Raw genomic sequence first — 21,769 nt, forward strand, 5'->3', positions numbered from 1 at the left:
CAAGAACTGCCCCCAAAGCACGAACTTCTACCTGAGACGACAAAAAAGATCTTGGTCAAAACAACCCCAATGGCTGCCCCAGCGTCCCCGTTATCCTACAGCAATCTCGGGACCCACCGACCTTCCATGGAGCATCGACTGAAGACTCGGAATCCTGGCTGGAGACCTACGAACGAATCGCTACTTTCAACAGCTGGGACTCCAATGACAAGCTGTGGCATGTATACTTTGCCTTAGAAGACGCCGCCAGAACGTGGTTTGAGAACCGGGAGTCGACCAGGACAACATGGAACCTGTTCCGTAGCGGCTTCCTGCGCACCTTTACGAGCATCATGCGCAAACAATGGGCTGAAGCCACGGTGGACGCCCGAGTGCAGCTACCTAACGAGATCGTTGCCATATTCACGTAAGAAATTAACCGTCTATTCCGCCACGCCGACCCGGATATGCCCGAGGAGAATAACGTCCGCCTTCTCATGCGGGGTGTGAAGGAAGCACATTTCGGCGCAATGATACGAAGCCCACCGAAGACCGTAGAAGATTTCCTTCGCGAGGCCACCAGCATCGAGAAGACACTCGAAATGCGGAACCGGCAATTCAACCGCCGCACGACCTTTACCAGTAACGCAGGAATTCAATCACTGGCCACCCACAATCTGAGCGAGACTATCGGAGCGGTCGTACGGGAAGAGCTGCAGAGGTTGTACCCAAGGTCGCAGCCTCAAGTAGCCTCAATCGCCGAAATCGTCAAAGATGAGCCTGACCGATAGCTTGGAGATCCTGAGCTGCAACCAGAATCACCGCAGCCCCAGCCGGAAGCGATTACCTACGCCGCCGTCACCCGCCGTCAAGGCTCCCCTCCATGACCACGCCAGGGCCCTATAACGCCGCAATTCCGCCGTCCACCGCCAGCCCGCCCGCCCGTCGCCCAGCGCCGCTACGCGAGGAAGACGGACATTTGGCGAGCTCCTGACTACCGCCCGCTCTGCTACCACTGCGGAGAAGTGGGTCACAACATCCGCCGATACCCATACAGGGAGATGGGACTACGAGGGTTCGCCGTGAATGCGCCACGACAACAGCTTTGTGAACGACCTCGCGAATTCACCGACTGCCTCGCCACCACTCAGTGGAGGCCTCGATGACCATCCAGTTCGCCGTCACCAAGCCGCAACCTGTCGTCGCAGCGCCGACCATATACTGGCACAGCCCGGGACTGGTCTGCGAGCTCACATCCAGAAAATTAAAAGCAGCAACCGATGGAGGTGCCGTTGCTGTCCGTCGAACTGACGAAGATCCTCCGCCACCGACGAAGACCACGAAGAGACCATCTCGACGACATAATAATGACACGCCGCCGTCCCCAGAAGTCTTGAAACTGTAATGGAGTGTTTGAACAGTTCAGTTGGTAGCGTCTGTTCGTAATCGAGAAGGAAGGTCACGCAGAGCAGGAACAGCTGGTTGCCCGAACGGCTCACGCTCGCGCTAAGCACTGGCGATCCGGCTGGCCCACTGGTTTGACTGCAGGCACGGGAACAGACGACCTGGCTGGCCTTGTCCTTGTGCTTTTCTTCTTCATTACAATTACCCCCACTGCAAAAGCGGAGCCATCCTGGCGACTTACGATGTGGAGACGAGCGGGTCATAGAATTGTTTCGGGCGGTGAACGTGAACAACATCACGTCCAGGGCGGCACTTGTCGGATGTCGGTGTAAGCGGCTCTATGACATAGTTGACCGGAGAGGTGCGTTTGACGATGCGGTATGGTCCATAATACTGCGATAGACATTTTGCCGAAAGTCCAGGCGTGGTAGCAGGCACGGGCAGCAAGACAAGTGTGCCGGGAGCGAAGTTCCGATTCGTAGCGTCGCCATCACGATTGGCTTTTTGTCGTTGATCGGCGGAGGTGAACTTTCGGGCTAATCGACGGCATTCCTCGGCGTATCGGGCGGCGGCTGAAACGGGAGCACACTCTGACGCGTCTGGTGTATAAGGCAAAACCGTATCGATGGTATGGGAAGGATCGCGACCGTAGAGAAGAAAGTATAGAGAAAATCCTGTAGTACTTTGTGTAGCCGTATTATATGCGTACGTGACAAATGGGAGGAAGATGTCCCAGTTTGTATGCTCCGATGAAACGTATATGGCGAGCATATCACCTAGGGTGCGATTGAAACGCTGCGTAAGCCCGTTAGTTTGAGGATGGTACGCCGCGGTGGTCCGGTGAACTATGCGGCATTGAGCAAGCAGTGCTTCAAGCACTGGCGACAAAAACACACGGCCTCTATCACTCAGCAGCTACCTTGGTGGGCCATGACGAAGAATGAAACGATGGAGCAGAGAGGATGCAACGTCACTGGCGGTCGCTGCAGGTAGAGCAGCGGTTTCAACATAGTGTGTCAAGTGATCAGCTGCGACAATAATCCAGCGTGTGCCAGCGGGTGTTAGGGGTAGCGGCCCGTAGAGGTCAATTCCCACATGGTCGAAAGCACGAGCAGGGCACGGAAGCGGCCGTAATAAACCGTAGGCAGGATGAGGTGGAGATTTGCGGCGTTGGCATTGCGGGCACGAGTGGACAAACTTTTGGACAAAAGTAAACATTCCTCACCAGCAGTAACGTTGCCGCAGGCGGTCATACGTCTTCAAAATGCCTGCGTGTGCACATTCTGGGTGAGTATGGAAAGACACGCACATGTCGGAACGCAAAGTGTTAGGGATAAACAAGAGCCACGTGCGACCATCGGGCTGGTAGTTGCGTCGATACAAGAGGTTATCCCGGACAGCAAAGTGGGCAGCCTGGCGACGCAGGGAGCGAGAGATGGGAGATGCAGGCGAGCCAGAAAGGAGATCCAGAAGAGAGGCCACCCAAGGATCTTCGCGCTGTTCTGATGCTCAGGTGGCGATGTCGACCGAGGATACCACCTCAATCGTGGAGAGGGAGGCCGTGACGGCTGGCAGCGGAGAGCGGGACAGAGCGTTGGCGTCAGTGTGCTTGCGACCTGAGTAGTAGATGGGGTGTATATCGTATTCTTGAGTGCGCAGAGCCCAGCGGGCAAGGCGTCCAGACGGGTCTTTTAAAGAGGATAACCAACAAAGGGCGTGATGGTCATGGAAGAGAGGGCCTCGTCAGCCTCGAAGGGGCGCCTGGTGAAATAGCGCTGCCTTCTCAACTCGTCGTAGCTTTGGCACAAGTTTATGAACTCTGCTACGGTGTGCGGACTCTTGGCGATCAACATTTGAAAAATGTCATCGGCGATGCCCTTCAAAATGTGCTTCAATTTCTCATTTTCGGACATAGAAGCATCCACACGCCTGCACAGGTAGAGAACCTCTTCGATGTAACAGGTTAATGTTTCACCGAGTTGTTGCGCTCGCTCTGGTAACCGCTGCTCGACGCGCAACTTGTGGACGGCGGGGCGGCCGAAAACTTCAGCGAAACTGGCCTTGAACGCGGGCCAGGACTGAAAGTCGGCTTCGTGATTTTTAGACCACAGGTGAGCTACTCCCGCAAGGTAGAAGATGACGGCATTTAACTTGGCGGTATCGTCCCATCGATTGTGCAAGCTCACCCATTCGTATGTAGACAACCAGTCAGTGACGTCCTGCTCATCCGCACCGCTGAAAACCGCTAGATGGCGTTGCGGGAAAGCGCCAGAGCAGGCAACGGAGGGTGGCGGCGACGTCGGCTGGGGAGAGGCAGGCATTACGGGAGGCAGAGTCCGAGACTGGAGTTCCAGGGTGTAGATGTTCTTGAATACCCCGCACCTTCCACCAATTGTAATGGAGTGTTTGAACAGTTCAGTTGGTAGCGTCTGTTCGTAATCGAGAAGGAAAGTCACGGAGAGCAGGAACAGCTGGTTGCCCGAACGGCTTATGCTCGCGCTAAGCACTGGCGATCCGGCTGGCTCACTGGTTCGACCGCAGGCCGGGAACAGACGATCTGGCTGGCCTTGTCCTTGTGCTCTTCTTCTTCATTAGAAAACCAAGACTACACCGACGAAAGACTGTTTGACGACGCGACGTTCCAGCTTCAGTTCAACATGACGCAGCCGTGATCCGACGCCAAGACCTAATTGCAACGCCAGACAAAGAACAATCGACCTCAATGTGCTTCTCGACGACCACGCAGTTACCGCCTTAGTGGACACAGGGGTAGATTACTCCGTAATGAGTGGACACATCACAGTCACGGAGGCAATGCGGAATCAGGGTGTACACGAGCCGTACGTAAAAATACTGAAAGATATCTATAGCGGAAGAAAGGAACAAAATCCCAATAAAGAAATGCGTCAGGCAGGGAGATACGATCCCTCCAATGTTATTGACAGCGTGTTTACAGGAGGTATTCTGAGACCTGGATTGGGAAGAACTGGGGATAAGAGTAAACGGAGAATACCTTAGTAACCTGCGCTTCGCTGATGATATCGCCTTGCTTAGTAACTCAGGGGACCAACTGCAATGCATGCTCACTGACCTGGAGAGGCAAAGCAGAAGGGTGGGACTAAAAATAAATCTGCAGAAAACTAAAGTAGTGTTTAACAGTCTCGGAAAGGAACAGCAGTTTACGATAGGTAGCGAGGCACTGGAAGTGGTAAGGGAATACATCTACTTAGGATAGGTAGTGACTGCTGATCCGGATCATGAGAGCGAAATATTTCGAAGAATAAGAATAGGCTGGGGTGCGTTTGGCAGCCATTCTGAGATCATGAACAGCAGGATGCCATTATCTCTCAAGAGGAAAGTGTATAACAGCTGCGTGTTACCAGTACTCACATACGGGGCAGAAACCTGGAGGCTTACGAAAAGGGTTGTACTTAAATTGAGGACAACGAAACGAGGTATGGAAAGAAGAATGATGGGTGTAACGTTGACGGATAAGAAAAGAGCAGATTGGGTGAGGGCACAGATGCGCGTTAATGACATCTTAGTTGAAATCAAGAAGAAGAAGTGGGCGTGGGCAGGACATGTAATGAGGAGGAAAGATAACCGATGGTCATTAAGGGTTACGGACTCGATTCCAAGGGAAGGGAAGCGTAGCAGGGGGTGACAGAAAGTTAGGTGGGCAGATGAGATTAGGAAGTTTGGAGGGACAACATGGCCACAATTAGTACATGACCGGGGTAGTTAGAGAAGTATGGGAGATGCCTTTGCCCTGCAGTGGGCGTAACCAGGCTGATGATGATTATTAATGTTATACTGAAGCAAATAGAGGAATTTAATCCTTTGAATTTTCCTTCTCAATTTTAGCGTTTATATATGATTCATTTTCATTAAGTTTGAGGGAGAGTCAGTTGGGCGGTACTTTGAAAATATAAAGCATACAGCTTTTCGCTGAATTTTTTCTAATGCATCGATGTTGCGTTTCGTGTACGGGTGCCAAACAATTGCCGCATATTCTAGAGTAGACCTTATAACATAGTCGTAAGCCAACAGCTTGGTTTCCGGAGGTGCCATTCTTAATTTATGCCTGAGCAGACCAAGTTTTCTTAAAGCTGAAGCACATGCAGTAGAGATATGCTTGTTCCAGGAAAGATCATGATCATATAACCCCAGGTACCTATATTCCTCGACTCCGGATAAGGGTTGAGATCCAAGATTGTAAGTAAACGGTAACGTGTGCTTTTTTGAAGTAATTCTCATAGAAACTGTATTATTAATGTTGAGCTCCATGTTCCACTGTTGGCACCAGGAATGAATGCTCTGAAGGGTATAATTTAAGGGAACTTGGTCTTCGTGGCATTTAATTCCATTAAATAAAACACCAATCATCAGCAAACAATCTTAATTGAACGGGGTTAGCGATTGCTTCTGCAATATCATTATTATATATTAAAAATAACAAGGTGCCAAGCACGCTGCCTTGCGGAACACTGGAAGTAACTGGCACATCCGAGAGGTAATCGGTTATGCTGACGAATTGTGTGCGCTCATTTAAGTATGCAGGGTCCCAGCTAATTAAGTATAACGGCACTTTTATGTTTTCGAGCTTCTCAATTAGTTTATGGTGACAAACAAGATCAAATGCTTTTCTGTAATCCAGGAATATAGCATCGATTTCACCAGGTTTATCAAGAATCAAGAATCAAAGCTGTGGATGACTGAAGCCAACTGAGGGACGGTGGAAAACCCCTTCCTAAAGCCATGATGTAACGGTGTGAGGATGCTGTTGTCAGTTAAGAATTCTTTTATTTGGTTAGCTATGATATGTTCCAATAGTTTGCAGCAAGATGAAGTAAGGGAAATTGGTCGATAGTTCGTTATTAATGTCGCTTCGCTTTTCTTAAGCACCGGTACAGCACGAGCCGATCGCCAATCTTTGTGAAGGGCGGCGGAAGATAAGTATACATTTATAATGCGCACTAGAAAGCGTGCAACCATCCCTGCATAGCGGCGCAAAAAGGCATTTGGAATGTTATCCGGTCCTGGTGATGATTTCGTTTTTAAATTTAGCAGCATAGAAACCACGCCGGGCGTCGATATGACAGCAGGTTCTAGATAACAGGGTGTACGGCTGAAGGGTAAATGGTTCGAGAGATTTGAAAATACGCTCTGAAAAAATTGATTAAAATGTTCCGCTATACATCGCTTCTCAGTAACACCGTAGTGGACAATGCAATCAATGGGTCTCTTTTTGCTAGCTAGATGGATCCAGAATTTTTCTGGTGCACTGGGTATTGAAAATACCGTTGCTTAGCCTTGAATACAGCCTAATTCAAGGCCTCTTGAATGTTCTGGATTTCAGTGCAAAGGGCATGCGGTCGCTTTAGCCTTTTTAGTTTTCTTTTAAGTTGCAGTACTTTTCGTGTAATCCACGGTTTACGTTTGGACTTATTTTTAACTTTGTTTGCAATAACATTATCGACACAGAAATGGCACATTTCTTCGAACTTATTCCAGAGCACCACGACGTCATTCCCATCAAATTCGCTCAGCCTGTGAGCCAAGTAGTCCAAAACACTTTCATCTCTGGCATGGGAAAAGTCCTTCAAAATCACTGTTTTATCAGGGGCAGTATCGCAACGTTCCATGGGACATGAAAAGTATACAAGTTCATGATCCGAAATACCTTTTTCTACAGAGATGACAAAATTTTCAATAGAGCGACCAATAAAAATGAGATTAAGCATAGTCTCACTACCTCCTTGTAAGCGCGTCGGCTGTGCCATAATTTGTGGCAAGGTATTTGTTAGCATAATATCAATGAAGTAATCGACATTCTGATCGTAACTGTAAGCAGCCTAATCACAGTTAACACCAGGCAGATTGAAGTCACCAACGAGAAGCATTTTATCCTGTGAAAAAGCCGACATATGGTCATAAATGTCATTTAGGAACTGGACAGGTGACTCAGGTGCGCGATAAAAAGAGAATAATACAAGGATCACCCCCAACAGCGAAGGTTTAGGCTGATACTTTCATGATTTTTAATCTGCTGAAGTAGAAAAGCAGGTATACAATGTTTGACTAGTACAGCTGCACCGCCTCCTCTAGAAGGCCTGTCACGACGAAATACTTTATAAAACGGTGGAAAAACACTTTTGTTATCAATGTCATCGCGCAGCCTAGTCTCAGTAATCACAACAACATGTGTTTCGTAACTTAAAAGGGTAGCCTCAAGCTGGGCACTTTTATTCACTACGCTGCGCGCGTTGATGTTTTAAACCCTTAGATTCTACGTAGTCGAACTAATTCATAAAGGGATGGATCTTTGACGAGTACTTAATTCTATTTTGGAGTTAGTGTTTTCGTCCCACATCAACATTTTCCCATCTACTCAAAGGTTATCATTGATAAGGCTTACTTTCTTGCCCAGTTCTTTTTCACATTTTGCACTCTCCCACAAAAGTTTCCGTTTTCTGCGCGTGTCAAGAGAAAAATCATTTTGATCTGTTGTTTTCGATCCTTTCAGCTTGTTTGCGGTTTTCAATACATGCTGTTTTTCATTATAATCTTGAAAGCATACTATAACTGGCCTATTTTTGCCAGGTTTGCCCAACCGATGAATTTTCCCAACTGAGTTGCAGGTAATATTAAGTTTCTGTGAAAAGATATCCCTCAAGACTTTTTCGCTTCAGATCGCTAACAGTTTTGGCACTGCGTTCTTCTACCCCAAAAACAGTCAAATTTGACCGCCTGCTGCGGTCCTGTAGGTCAATAATTTTTTTATGCATAAGATTCACTGATTCTTCAAGGGATATGCAACGCGAGCACCTTTTTTATTGATTTCGTCGAAACGTAACGCCATATCTGACATTAACTTTGCCATCGTGCTTTGCTGAGTCCTAAGTGCCGCCACTTCAGCGGTAAGTTTGTGTTGCCCTTCCAACAGTTGTTTCAGAAGGTCTGCTGTCTGTGGGCCACGGTTCCATTCCACTTGGCCACAGCAAGAAGCTGGCACGCTATGATGACGCACTGTTGTGGGGATGGCATCACCAATATACTGCGGCAATCACTTCTAAGCATAGTAAAGTATGAACTAACCAGCACGATACAGAAGAAAGGCTTAGACATCATGCCGAAGCTCGGTCTGCCATGCCCACTGAACTCGCAGAGCTGCAGCTGTTCTTCGCCATTCAGGCATGATGGCGCCACTTGTCCCGACGTGGCGCTGAGGGTGCGTCGCAGATTATGTCCTCAAAAACGACGAATTGCGTCGCTGTTTCCGCTGTCCACGAGCAAGAATCATCCGGTGGTATCTTGAAATGGGCAGAAAATTGATGAAGCGGCGTTGACGCTCCGGCTAAGCTCAGCAGAAAAGCCTGCACGATGCATAAGAAAGGCTTAGACATCATGCCGACGCTTGGTCTGCCATGCCCACTGAAATGAAATGTATTCAGATGCGCTAACTCTTTCAATTCAATCCTCAATGTTCGGTATCGGGTACAGCTGATCCCTAGTGATGGTATTAACCTTCTTGTAGTCAACACACGGACGATGGTCCTTATTAGGGGTTTCTACAAGTATTAGAGGGGACGTGTATTCACTCTCAGTGGGCTCCATGCCTCCCAACTTTAGCATGCGCTGTATCTCTGCCTCCATAATCTCTCTCTGTCGTGCATACACACTGTGAAGCTTTCATCTTACGGGTTCGGTTGATGTCAGCTCTATTTCATGCGTTATTAGTGTAGTTCTATCTGGACAATGGCTGAATCTGTTGAGATAATCCCCTAACTGCCCTCGTAGCTCATCCAGCTGCTCGGGTGTAAGAGCGTGCAAGCTTACCGAATGTTTTACATTTTCTTCTAGGGTGATCCCAGAGTTGGAGCTTGCCTTATACTCATTAAACTTGGTACTCGTATCATCCTTGTCAGGACTGGCGGCGAAGCTAAGCATTTCCGAATTCAAACTGACCGATGTTTCTGCTGTGCACCGACTTCCCGTGCGCAGCAATACCATTCCTGTAGTCCTTGCGCAAATGCACACTGTTTGGGCCAAACAGCAATGGCTCGCTGCACGAGGAATCCTACGTGACCTTGCTCAAGACAGTACCTTTCCACGGCTTTACTTCAAGGATAATCTTTCGCGTGCCCAACGGGAACTGTATCGGCTGGCAAGGCAGAAAGGCAAAGAATCAAAATTTAAATTCGTTTGGACCAAAAACTGCAGGATACTGGCTAAGAGGGATGAAGATGCACCTATTCTGCATATCATTAAGGCATCTGATCTCGAGAGTATTGCATGAGCATGAACAAAGTTGCCTTCAAGACATGTACTAATCTAAACGAGGTTCTTAGTTTCTTCCCAAATCCTAATGGTTGCGCCTTCCGTGCTGTTCACGTCAACATTCGTAGTATTAGAAAACATTGGGATCATTTTCAGGCCTTAGTTACTCCTCTCAGCTCCTATTTCGATGCGATCGTGCTTACCGAGATTAATATACCGTCCGCCTGCATCAATCAGTATCAGATTATTGGATACCAAGTTTTTTCATACACTAGGCCAATTAAAAGGGGAGGAGGCGTGGCAGTTTTCATCCGGGACACATGGGCAACAACTGAGCTGACTTTCTCGTTTTCCCAAGCTGAAATTGTGGCAGTGCGTCTTTGCGCACCTTCCTTGTCACTAATTCTGCTTGCGGTTTATCGCCCACCGTGTGGCAATGGTCGTATATTCCTGGATGAACTTGATACTGCCCTGGCCTCGATGTCGTCAATGGACCATGTTTGCCTAATTGGGGATGTCAACATTGAAACGTTACGCCCTTCAGCAACGATAGTTGGCAATTATTTGGACGTCATTTCCAAATGGGGCTTGCAAAACACGATCTGTGAACCTACACGCGAAGAATTCCTTGCTGGTCATCTTGTCACATCTTGCATAGATCACATAAATATACGTGCAGATAACTTAAGTGTCAAATCTGCCGTTATTACAACGAAACTTGCTGATCATTACATGGTCTGCTGCTCTCTAACAGATGACGCTACCATCTTGGTCGCTCCAAACGAAGTCAAACAAATATCATTTGTTGACACCTTGGCTTTCGAAAAATTTGTAATGAATCACGACTGGCATAACTTTTTGATGACTGTTCCTCCTGGCGACGCTTATGACAACTTTGTTGCACTATTCACCGATTTCCGGCTTGCAGCTACACGGGTCTGTAAAATCAAACAACGTAAATTGGACCAAAAATGGATGTCTACAGAAATACTCACGGCAATACAAGCAACAGACTTGTTATGGGTTCAAACAAAGAGAAGTCCTAATTGTACTGCTTTGCGGCTTCGGTACAAAGAGCTTCGAAATAAGGTCAATGCTATGATATGTCTAGCAAAACGCAATAACTTACGAGCAAAATTCACGGACGCTCGTTGTGACAGTAGGAAAACATGGTCCCTAATTAACAATCTTAGAGGTGGTGATGTAAACGCTAATTGCCATGTTGATCTGATGTCTCATTTTTCTTCAAATGGTACTGCCACCGCTAATGATTTTAACTCATTTTTTTCAAAAGTGTCTGGTGTAGCGAAACCTCATCCAGATACCTGCACATTGCAAACTAGTATTACCGAATCCGCCCTTCTTCCCATGTTTTAGGAACATGACCTCAAATCAATCCTTTTCAGTCTAAAACCAAATAAATCTCCTGGAATTGATCGTGTTTCAATATTAGAGCTGCGCAGAACTTTCGAAGCAATAAAAGATGTGCTACTACTCATTTTAAACAATATAATTACCACTGGTATCATTCCCTATAATCTGAAGAATGCGCTGGTCATTCCTTTTTTTAAAAGTGGCGCACGCAACAATATTGAAAACTACCGGCCTATTTCTATCCTTTCATGCATTGGGCAGATATTGGAAAAACATCTGCTCAAGACAATGAGCAGCTTTTTAAGCAATCATGGCGTGTTATCTCCTAGCCAGTATGGTTTTGTGCCGAATCGGGGTACGCAGTTGCTGCTTGAAGATTTTTCCGATTCACTAAACTCTTGGTTTGAACACAATCAGATTGCTTGTGCACTGTTTCTAGACGTCCGCAAAGCGTTTGACAGCGTCTGCCATAGCATATTGCTAACCAAACTTTCTTTGCTAGGCTATCGGGGTGCGTTTTTGCGGCTTCTGAAAAACTTCTTAGATCATAGGCAACAACTTGTGTCTATTGGAAAATTTCGTAGCAGCCTGACCGAAATTAAAGCTGGCGTCCCCCAGGGTTCAATTTTAGGTCCGTTATTATTTGACTTATATTTTAATGATTTATCTAATGTTGTGAATGTCAGATTATATCAGTATGCTGATGACACTGTCCTTGTTTCACACGCTCGAAGTTACACTGACGCCATCTTTTCTTTACAAATGGCAACAACAAGAGTGATGGACTGGTTTCAGAATAATGTAGTCCATATAAATGCGTCCAAAACCCAACTAATCTGTTTCCACAACCCTGTCAAGCAAGTTACCCTATCCTCCCCGTTATATTTGCACACATCACATTGCAATCCCTGTTCGTGTGCCCCTGTGCAATACGCTTGTTCAATTAAATACCTTGGTGTCTTTTTTGACAGTGATTTATCCTGGAACTCTCATTTCGCATATATTTGTCAAAAACTTCGCGCAGTGTCTTGTGTTTTGTGTAACATAAAATTTTACATGCCATTGTCTGTCCGAAAGCTTGTAGTAGATGCCTTATGCTACAGTGTAATCCGGTATGGGATATCTACATATGGTCATGGCGCTCAACATTTGGTAAGCCGGGTCAACTCCGTCTTTCGTGGCATTCTGAAGCATGTTGCTTATGATGTCTCCCCCAAATCTGATGTGTTCAAAACTTTGTCTTTACCTGATTTCAATTCTTTGCTGCTCGAAACTGTTATCTTAAAACATTTTTGGTTAAGTCAGTATAATATTCCTTATGTGCCTGTCCGTTCCCTGAGACCAAAGAATCCTTACATTAAACCCCGCTGTAAGACGAGATATGGTCGAAGGCTTCGTAACTACTATGTCCCAGCAATGTTTAATCTACTTCCTCAAAGCATACAAGACGTGAAAACAAAATATGGTCTTAGAAAGGCTCTTAGACACATGAATGCATGACTGGAAGCCTGTCATGTGAGTGTATGTGTGTGTTGTTTTTTCTCACTATTGTTTAATAACGAGTTACTGATGGCTCTGTCGCTGTCTGCCAGGCACTGCCGTTCAAGCCCACTGTGGCTTTGGCAGGCCCGATTCTTGCACTGTATGTTTGTCAAGTCATCAATAAAGTATTATTATTATTATTATTATTATTATTATTATTATTATCCTGCTCTTTCATGGTATTGTTAACGACTGGGCTCCTCTCTACGTACGGCTCCATCAAATCGCAGTGGTATATCCTGACCTCCTTCCTGCAACCCGGCATTTTCAGAGCATAGTTAGTATCTGAATGTGTATGCAACACTTTAATGGGTCCGTCCTAGTGAACTTCAAGCTTGTTCTTTCCTGAAGGTTTGAGGATCATTACCTGGTCTCCGGCGTTGAACGTGCGAAGCCTGGCATTCTTGTAATAGAATTTGGCGTTCTTTTGAGCTACTCCCATGTCCTTTTCGTCTAGTTCTTGGGTTGAACTTAGCCGTTATAGCAGATTTAACACGTATTCTACCACTGTTGGACTCTCTCCTCTTTCCTCCTACACCTCTCTTAACATTCTCCGTGGAGAATGGAGTGTCCTCCTATACACTAGTTCTGCTGGCGAGAACCATGTAGCTTCATGAGGAACCGTTCGCAAAGCAAACAAAGTGGCCGGAAGGCAATTCTCCCAGTGCTCTTCGTGCACGTAACAGAGGGCCCGCAAAACTCGCTGAAGCACTGAATGCCACCTCTCTACACTATTTGACTCGGGGTGATAGACTGAACTGTGTATCAATTTTACCTCGCACTTTTGTAAGAATGTGAAAGTCAGTGGGCTGGTGAATACTGACGCTTGATCCGCCTGAATTTCGGCTGGAAGCCCAACTCATGCGAATATTGTCAAAAGTGCGTCTACTACTTCGGTGAAGTTGAGCTCTTTCAGAAAGATTGCTTCTGCAAACTTTGTAGCCGTACACAGCATGGTAAACAAGTACCTGTAACCTGACTTTGTTTTTAGTTCCACATGCTCGTTTTTTTCATCCATGTAGAAGGAAACCAAGCTAGGCTTCCCGCAGTTTACAGCGATATGTCCGAGTTTGTGCCACTTGTAGTAGAGGATTGGCCTAAAAGATTCGAATTTTCATTTCTGCGCTTGTTGGACGGTTTCGCCATTTGATTTCTCCTCGCTCTTTTGTGAGGGCTTTTCCTCCACGTCGACAGGCTCCGTCGTAGTCTTCGAACCCTTTTTGAACGGAAATGGTTTCCGTGGTCTATCTCGGCCATCCAAATTTCCGTCCTCGGCGTTCAGCTTTCTGTGCGTTGCGAACTCTTCGGTTAATTCAGCCGCCCTTTCAACAATATTTACATATCCCCTTTCTTGCACCCACAGCTTCACAGATTGTGCGATGCTTCTCTAAAGCAGCTCTAGACACATGCAGTCAATAATCATGTATCTGCTCTCGTACGCTTCCGCGCTTTTCAACCATCGGACTAGGTTGTCCTTTAAGCTATATGCAAACTCCGGATATCCCTTGCTATCCTTCTTGCCTGTGCTTCTATACCTCTGGCAAAAAGCTTACGCTGAAAGTCGGTACTTTTTCAAAAGACTAGCCTTATCTTTCGCATAATAATATGGATCCTGCGCACTGAGTCTGGCGATTACTTCCGCAGCCTCACACGGCAACATGGGCAACAATCGCTGTTGCCATGAACTCGGGCAGACGTTCATCTTCTCGCAAGTCCTTTCAAAATTTCCTAGGAACAAGTCTATGTCGTTCCTGACCTCAAATGGCTTTACCAGCGTGTCCATGCGGTATACTTCTGTCTCACTTGACCGTCCCAGAGCCCCTTCATTTCATTGAGACAGCTCCAAACGTTTTCTTTCAAGCTCGAGGTGCATTGTTCTCAACTCGCGTTTTTCTCTGTCCCGTTCTTCTCTCTCATTGTCCCGTTTCTGTTTTCCTAAGAAGTTCTAGCCCAATTTTAACGTCCTCCACATCGGCCTTTTCGGAAATAAGCTTCCATATTTAACATTTTAGCATTTACTTGTGTATCTCTAGGCCCAGTTCCTAACCAACAATCAACAATTCGTCGCTTAGCACTGTCCTTAACTCCATGATTGCTGCTTTACTGCCTTCGTCCTGCTCGCTAAACCTACCATATCCAGCTTTAGTCGACACGTACCAACTAGCACCCCAAGCGGCCCCGGCACGAAGCTAGCGCATTTTAAATGGAACGAGCGGGTTTTTCGCGAATAACAAAAGCTGCAGGTCGATTATTGAAAAAGGCAGGTGACAGACGTGTTCTGGAAAACAATCCACACGAGCCAAATGCAGTGATCACTCTATGGTACGTAAGAATTTTGTGCCCACAGCGGACAAAGATTTAGCAATGGAAGCCTATGGAAACGACGAAAATTTGTACTCGATTTTCTAGGCAATATCAATGCTTGTGGTTAAACTACAGCGTCTATCGTAATGCCCAGAGCAGCGTATGTAGCCTGGACACTCAGCTTTCGATTGATGCCTATCTCGACTCTACACACATCGCGTAACACTGTTCCCAGAAGCGTTTTTTGTAACACTGTCGTGAAAATTTACGTGGTATCTATAAAAAGATGAGCGTACCACTGGGCGAAGCCTCGGAAGCCGTGCCCGAACGGTAGAATCGCGCACACCTTTAGTCCCGCGTCGCGGTAGCCGCGGTTCGCTTCCTGCTTCGCACTTCTTTTTTAAGCCGCATAGGACCTAATTTTGTAGTCTCTCACTAGATGGCAGAAACAGAAAACCCAACATTTGGTTTCGGTTCTGGTTTTTCAGTGGCGTAGTTTTTTTCAAAAACCGCATACGACTTAGTTTTATAGTCTCTCACCAGATGGCAGAAACACAAAACTCATGGTTTGCTTTCGGTTCTGTTTTTCCAGTAGTTCTCTTGAAATATTATGTTTTCTATTTTTCCTTCCTAAAAAACAGCAGCGTCGTGTTGATTTGTTAAGGCAACGCATTTATGAAGATTTTATTCATTGCACATCATAACTAGAAGCTTGCGAATAGCTTTGTGTTATGCAAAAAAACTTTTCGTGCTTTGTGGCGTGGAACCCAGGAGAACAAAATGGCTATTGTTATTGCGTTCTTCTCGAAGGTCTGTTTTCTGCCACTTTTGCCTGTCCTTAATGGCACATACTCCGAGGGAATCAGGTCCACCTGGGCCACAATGCCACCAGGGGGCCAGTGCCATTCCTATCCAACATTCGTGTGGAAAAAAGGGTCTGCTAGGCTGAGTCGCTGCCCGAATGGTAATTGTTACTAAATATTCATCCAAATACGAAATGCACCAACTAGGAGATGTGCAGCGTGTGGATCAATAGCTACTGGTAATGTGTTCCCTACAGCCAAGTGGCATGAATCCGTAGGTGTGGCCGTAAAAAGACCATTTGAATAAATGTTCCCTTATGTGTCTGCCCCGGTCGCTCTACAGAGAAGCGAGCTTGGCTATCCGTCAGTATTTAGGATCAACGTATGGCGTCCCTCGTTCGAGGCATTTGCTTTTAATGCGCAGCATTCTTTCGCGTGTACCCCAGCAATTTGGTAGCAAAGTCGTGTCTGTAACGCCAAAAACTTGATGCATTTCCCATATGAGTACATCGGTCTTTATAAGAAAGGTTGGGGTGGCCAACTTGAAATTGGAAGTGGCATCAGCAAAAAATTACCGACGATTACGTTACTTCCTAATGCGAAATTTGAGCGCAGCAAATAAGCTGTTTCACCTTTTCGATAGATTGAGGCGAAGAAATCGAGCAACACATGTATGCGCTATCACATAATTTTTTTTTATTTTTCACACGTATACCTTTAACAAAGACTCCAGTAACAGTTCTTGACAGTCATGAAGGAAGCTTTGTGGTCGGAGAAATAGACTGATATATGTTCGACTTGGTACACCAATGCTTGATTCTCAAAGACGAGATCTATACAAGTGCCTCGCGAGGTTGTCACAGCCGTGGGACGCGTTACGAGCGAGAGGAACGGGATGTTCTCCCGCATAAGTGTTAGGAAATTGCTGTTTGTCTTTATGTCAACATTAAAGTCCCCCACTACTAACATCGGTGTGGATAGATGGACGGTATAATGCGAGTTGCAGGAAGTGCACGACGTCTTTCGTGAGTGCGGTAGCGGACTCACGAAAGCGGTATCAGTCGGTCGCTGCTAGCGCTGGGGGGATGAAAGGGGGGCGGAGCTGGTTACGAGGCCGACGACAACGCCGACGCGAAACCGAGGAACGGACGCCAAAGAGCCATTTGTGTAGCCAGCCCTCCTCCACAGTCTCTCCTCCTCCCTTCCATTATCCTCCCTCGCCCGGAGAGCCGACAGCGCGCATGCGCGGCCGCGGAGCAGATTCGTCGGCGAGCTGGTTACGAGGCCGACGACAACGCCGACGACAACGCCGACGACGACGCGAAACCCAGGAACGGACGCCAAAGAGCTGCGCTCTAAAATATTGCTACGGCACAATATGTGCGATCACGAAAGGCCAGCAGTGTGAAGACGACGACGACGGTTAGAAGCTTGCGCGGGCTGTCGCCTCTTGGCCAAGCGCAGCGTATTTTCCTTGTAAATATATTTGTACATAGCTTTTCGTCTGCGTCTTCCTACGTAACATATCTGGTGGAGGTGGACGTTCCCTGTACCTCGTCACGGAGCTTCGCAGTGGACGGTACGTCGAGCCTTCCTTCATGGCTCCCGGTGACGACAACCCGACTCCGCCGGCTCCGACACCTGCTGCCACTTCGCCGACCTACATCACTCTCCCCGCTCCCCGTGATCCTGGCGTATTCTCGGGCCACGATGGGGAAGACGTCGATGACTGGATCAGCCTGTATGAACAAGTCAGCCGCAATAACCGGTGGGACCCTACTATTATGCTCGCCAACGTAGTCTTTTACCTCCGTGGCACACCTCGAGTTTGGTATCGTACGCACGAAAATGAGCTCACCAGTTGGGATTCACTTAAGACACAGCTTCGAGACTTGTTCGGCAACCCCTACGGTCAACAACTTGCCGCGCAGAAGGCGCTTTCCGGCCGTGTGCAGACGTCAACAGAGCCCTATGTCACGTACATTCAGGACGTCTTGGCTCTGTGCCGCAAAGTTGACACCCACATGACTGAGTCAGACAAGGTTTCCCACATCCTCAAAGGCATTGCCGATGACGCCTACAACTTGCTCGTTTGCAACAACGTAGCCACGGTGGATGCTGTTATAAAAGAGTGCCGCCACCTGGAACTCGCCAAAAGCCGACGTATTGACCCGAAGTTTGCCCGTCTGCCCAACACCCCAGCGACATCTTCCTGTGCCGACGCTCCTCGTCCCAACAACACTGCCGATGTTACCAGGATCGTCCGGCGTGAGATCGAGGCCGCCTATCCGGCTGCCTTCGACTCCAGTCCCACCAACACTTCTGCAGTCACGGTCTCACTGATCCAGGCAGTTGTCCGCCAGGAGTTTGAAAACATGGGTCTTCACACCATCTGCTCGGCCCATCGCCCTGATACCCGCCCGGCTTCTTCGATTTCGCCCCGTCCCGCATCTTCTTACCCACCACGTTTCCGCAACCCATCTGAATGGCGCACTGCTGACGACAAGCCTATTTGTTTCCACTGCCATCGAATCGGGCACATTTCTCGGTACTGTCGTAGTCGCTGGAGTTCCCCGATCCGGTCTACTTATACTGCCTACTCTCGCTCCTCTGGTGGCCCTTCTGGTCCCTATTCCGCACGCTCCGATAATGCCGCCACTGATTCTCCTGCAACGAACCGCCCCTATTCTCGTTCGCCTTCGCCCCAAGGACGACAATCTCGCTCTCCCCAGCCCCGTCGCTCCTACTCGCCGACTCCCTTCGAACGCCGCTCCCAGCCGGAAAACTAGACGATGCAGCGCCTCGAGGTGACGCTGCATTGCTCCCTACGCCGCCAAATCCTCTACTGACTTTGCCCACTCATCTGAACCTTCTTGACGTGCAAGTCGACGGTGTTTCCGTGTCTGCTCTCATAGACACTGGAGCGCATTTGTCCGTAATGAGCGCTGACCTTCGTAACCGGCTCAAGAAAATTACCACGCCCGCCACGACGCCTGTTGTCCGTGTCGCCGATGGCGGATCAGCCCCCGTAATTGATATGTGTACCGCCCACGTCTCCTTCGCCGATCGCTCAACAATCGTGCTATTCACAGTCATCGCCCACTGTCCCCACGACATCATCCTCGGCTTAGACTTCCTCTCCGCACATTCTGCTCTCATCGACTGTTCTGCCAGTACTCTCCGCCTTGACCTGCCTGTTCTGGATCCTGCTGAACCCCACCCCAGTCGCCTAAGTTCCGCCGACTTCGTTCGCTTGCCACCTTCGGCACTGACCAACGTTGACCTAGTGTCATCCCCACCAGTCCCCGACGGTCACTACATCGCGGCTCCTATGCAAGACGTCCTCCTTACACACGGGATCACAGTACCCCATACAGTTTTATCTATTACGGCGAATTGCGTCTGCCTGCCAGTGGTCAACTTTGGCTTGACGACACAAGTGCTGCCACGTGGGATGTCTTTGGCCAAGCTTTGTTCATTCGAGGATCACTCAGTAGCATACATTGCAGTAGACGACACTTCATCCGATACTCCTCTACCATCGCAGTCGACAAATTGTACCATCGCTGACTTACGGAAAATGATTGCCCCCGACTTGCCCTCCGAGCACGCTCGTGAACTCTACCGCGTTCTGTTTTCCTACCACGATATTTTTGACTTTAACAATCGTCCTTTGGCCCAAACTACAGCTGTCAAACATCGCATTAATACCGGCGATGCCCCTCCTATTCATCGCCGCCCGTATCGAGTGTCCCCAGCTGAGCGTCAAGTTATTCACGCAGAAGTTCGCAAAATGCTTGCCAAGAACATTATTGAACCGTCATGTAGTACTTGGGCGTCACCGGGTTGTGCTGGTGAAAAAGAAGGATGGCTCATGGCGCTTTTGCGTGGATTATCGGCACCTTAACAGGGTTACCAAAAAGGACGTGTATCCCCTACCTCGGATTGATGACGCCCTTGACTGCCTCCACGGTGCTGGCTATTTCTCCTCTATTGACCTTCGCTCCGGCTATTGGCAGATTGCCGTGGACGATCTCGACCGCGAGAAGACTGCTTTTGTAACACCCTACGGTCTTTATCAATTCAAGGTGATGCCGTTCGGCCTATGTAACGCTCCTCCCACTTTTGAACGCATGATGGACTCCCTTCTTCACGGTTTCAAATGGTCCACGTGCTTGTGCTACTTGGACGACGTTATCGTATTCTCCCCAACGTTCGCTACGCACCTCGAGCGCCTCTCAGCAGTCCTGGACATTTTTCGTCGAGCCCGTCTGCAACTCAACGCATCGAAGTGCCAATTCGGCCGTCGCCAGATTACCGTCCTTGGACATCTCGTTGACGCGAACGGAGTGCAACCGGACCCAGGCAAGATCCATGCTGATGCGCACTTCCCTGTTCCGAAGTGTGTCCAGGATGTGCGCAGCTTCATCGGCCTTTGTTCGTACTTCCGCCGTTTCGTGAGGAATTTCGCCGCCATTGCACGACCACTAACCGACCTTTTGAAAAAAGACGCTCCTTTCCAGTGGGGCGATAACGAGGCTTCTGCATTCTCTCATCTAATCGACATTCTCACAACGCCTCCAGTTCTGGCCCATTTCGATCCTTCTGCGCCTACCGAAGTCCGTACTGACGCCAGCGGTCACGGAATTGGAGCAGTACTGGCACAACGCCAGCGTGGCCACGACCGTGTTATCGCTTACGCCAGCAGGCTCCTCTCACCCGCGGAGCGCAACTATTCCATCACTGAGCGTGAGTGTCTGGCCCTAGTTTGGGCGGTTGCGAAATTCCGCCCATACTTATATGGCCGATCCTTTTCCGTTGTCACAGACCATCACGCGCTTTGTTGGTTATGCTCATTGAAAGACCCTTCAGGAAGACTTGGTCGCTGGGCCTTACGCCTCCAAGACTATTCGTTCTCTGTCACCTACAAATCTGGCCGACTACACAAGGACGCTGACTGCCTGTCTCGCTCCCCGGTAGACGAGCCTGACGCCGCCGACAGTAGTACCGCCGCCGGCATTTTCTCTGTGTCTGCCTTCGCTAACATCGCCGATGAGCAGTACCGAGACCTATCGCTGCGAGTACTCATCGAGCGTCTGCGCTCTACACCTACCGACGCATCCGTTCGCCGATATGTCCTCCAGGGCGGCATTCTGTACCGAAGGAGCTTCCTCCCTGATGGCCCTGATCTTCTTCTTGTCGTGCCACAACATCTACGACAGACTGTGCTCTTTGATATGCATGACGCACCCACTGCAGGACATTTTGGGGTAACCCGCACGTACGACCGCGTCCGCCGCCGCTTCTATTGGCCTGGTCTCGCTCGCTCCGTTCGACGCTATGTTGCTGCCTGTGATCCCTGCCAGCGTCGGAAGACACCTCAGGTGCTACCTGCCGGTCATCTCCAGCCGATCACCGTCCCTGTGGAACCGTTCTTTCGTGTTGGATTAGACCTGCTCGGTCCCTTTCCCACGTCATCCTCTGGGAACAAATGGGTAGCCGTCGCGACTGATTACGCCACCCGATACGCTATCACTAGGGCTCTCCCTACCAGCTGCGCCACTGACGTCGCTGACTTTCTCTTGCGTGACATTATCTTGCTTCATGGCGCCCCGCGACAGCTGCTTACTGACCGTGGTCGAAACTTCCTCTCGAAAGTTATTGCTGACATTGTGCGTTCCTGTTCCATTCAACACAAACTGACTACTTCATACCATCCTCAAACCAATGGCCTGACAGAGCGGTTAAACCGTACTCTTACCGATATGCTGGCCAAGTACGTTTCCAAGGACCACCACGACTGGGACATTGCCCTTCCTTACGTAACATTTGCGTACAATTCTTCCCGGCACGACACCGCCGGATTTTCTCCCTTTTATCTATTGTACGGTAGCGAACCTACCTTGCCCCTAGACACGGCACTTCCTCCTGCTGCGGTCTCAACAAGCGAGTATGCGCGCGACGCCATCGCCCTCGCCGACCATGCACGCCAGCTTGCCCGTGCTCGACTTACGGCCTCACAGACCACTCAGCAGTGTCAGTACAACGCCCGCCATCGTGACGTACAATTTTCACCTGGTGCG

At 48.6% G+C, this 21,769-nt stretch overlaps 2 protein-coding genes across 5 annotated transcripts in view; both read right to left on the minus strand.

Annotated features, from left to right (window-relative positions):
* LOC135908158 (cholinesterase-like) overlaps window positions 1-21,769 on the minus strand; it is an 828,064-nt gene that overhangs the window by 216,497 nt on the left and 589,798 nt on the right. The gene's annotated exons all lie outside the window — the stretch shown is intronic.
* The window catches only part of LOC139060636 (uncharacterized), a 36,892-nt gene continuing 23,696 nt past the window's right edge, over window positions 8,574-21,769 (minus strand). The window contains exon 3 of the mRNA XM_070539838.1: window positions 8,574-8,759. Within this exon, the coding sequence (XP_070395939.1) occupies window positions 8,574-8,759 (186 nt within the window). The remainder of the gene's footprint in view (window positions 8,760-21,769) is intronic.

The sequence above is a fragment of the Dermacentor albipictus genome, chromosome 1, assembly GCF_038994185.2.
Source record: "Dermacentor albipictus isolate Rhodes 1998 colony chromosome 1, USDA_Dalb.pri_finalv2, whole genome shotgun sequence".
NCBI lineage: Eukaryota > Metazoa > Arthropoda > Arachnida > Ixodida > Ixodidae > Dermacentor > Dermacentor albipictus.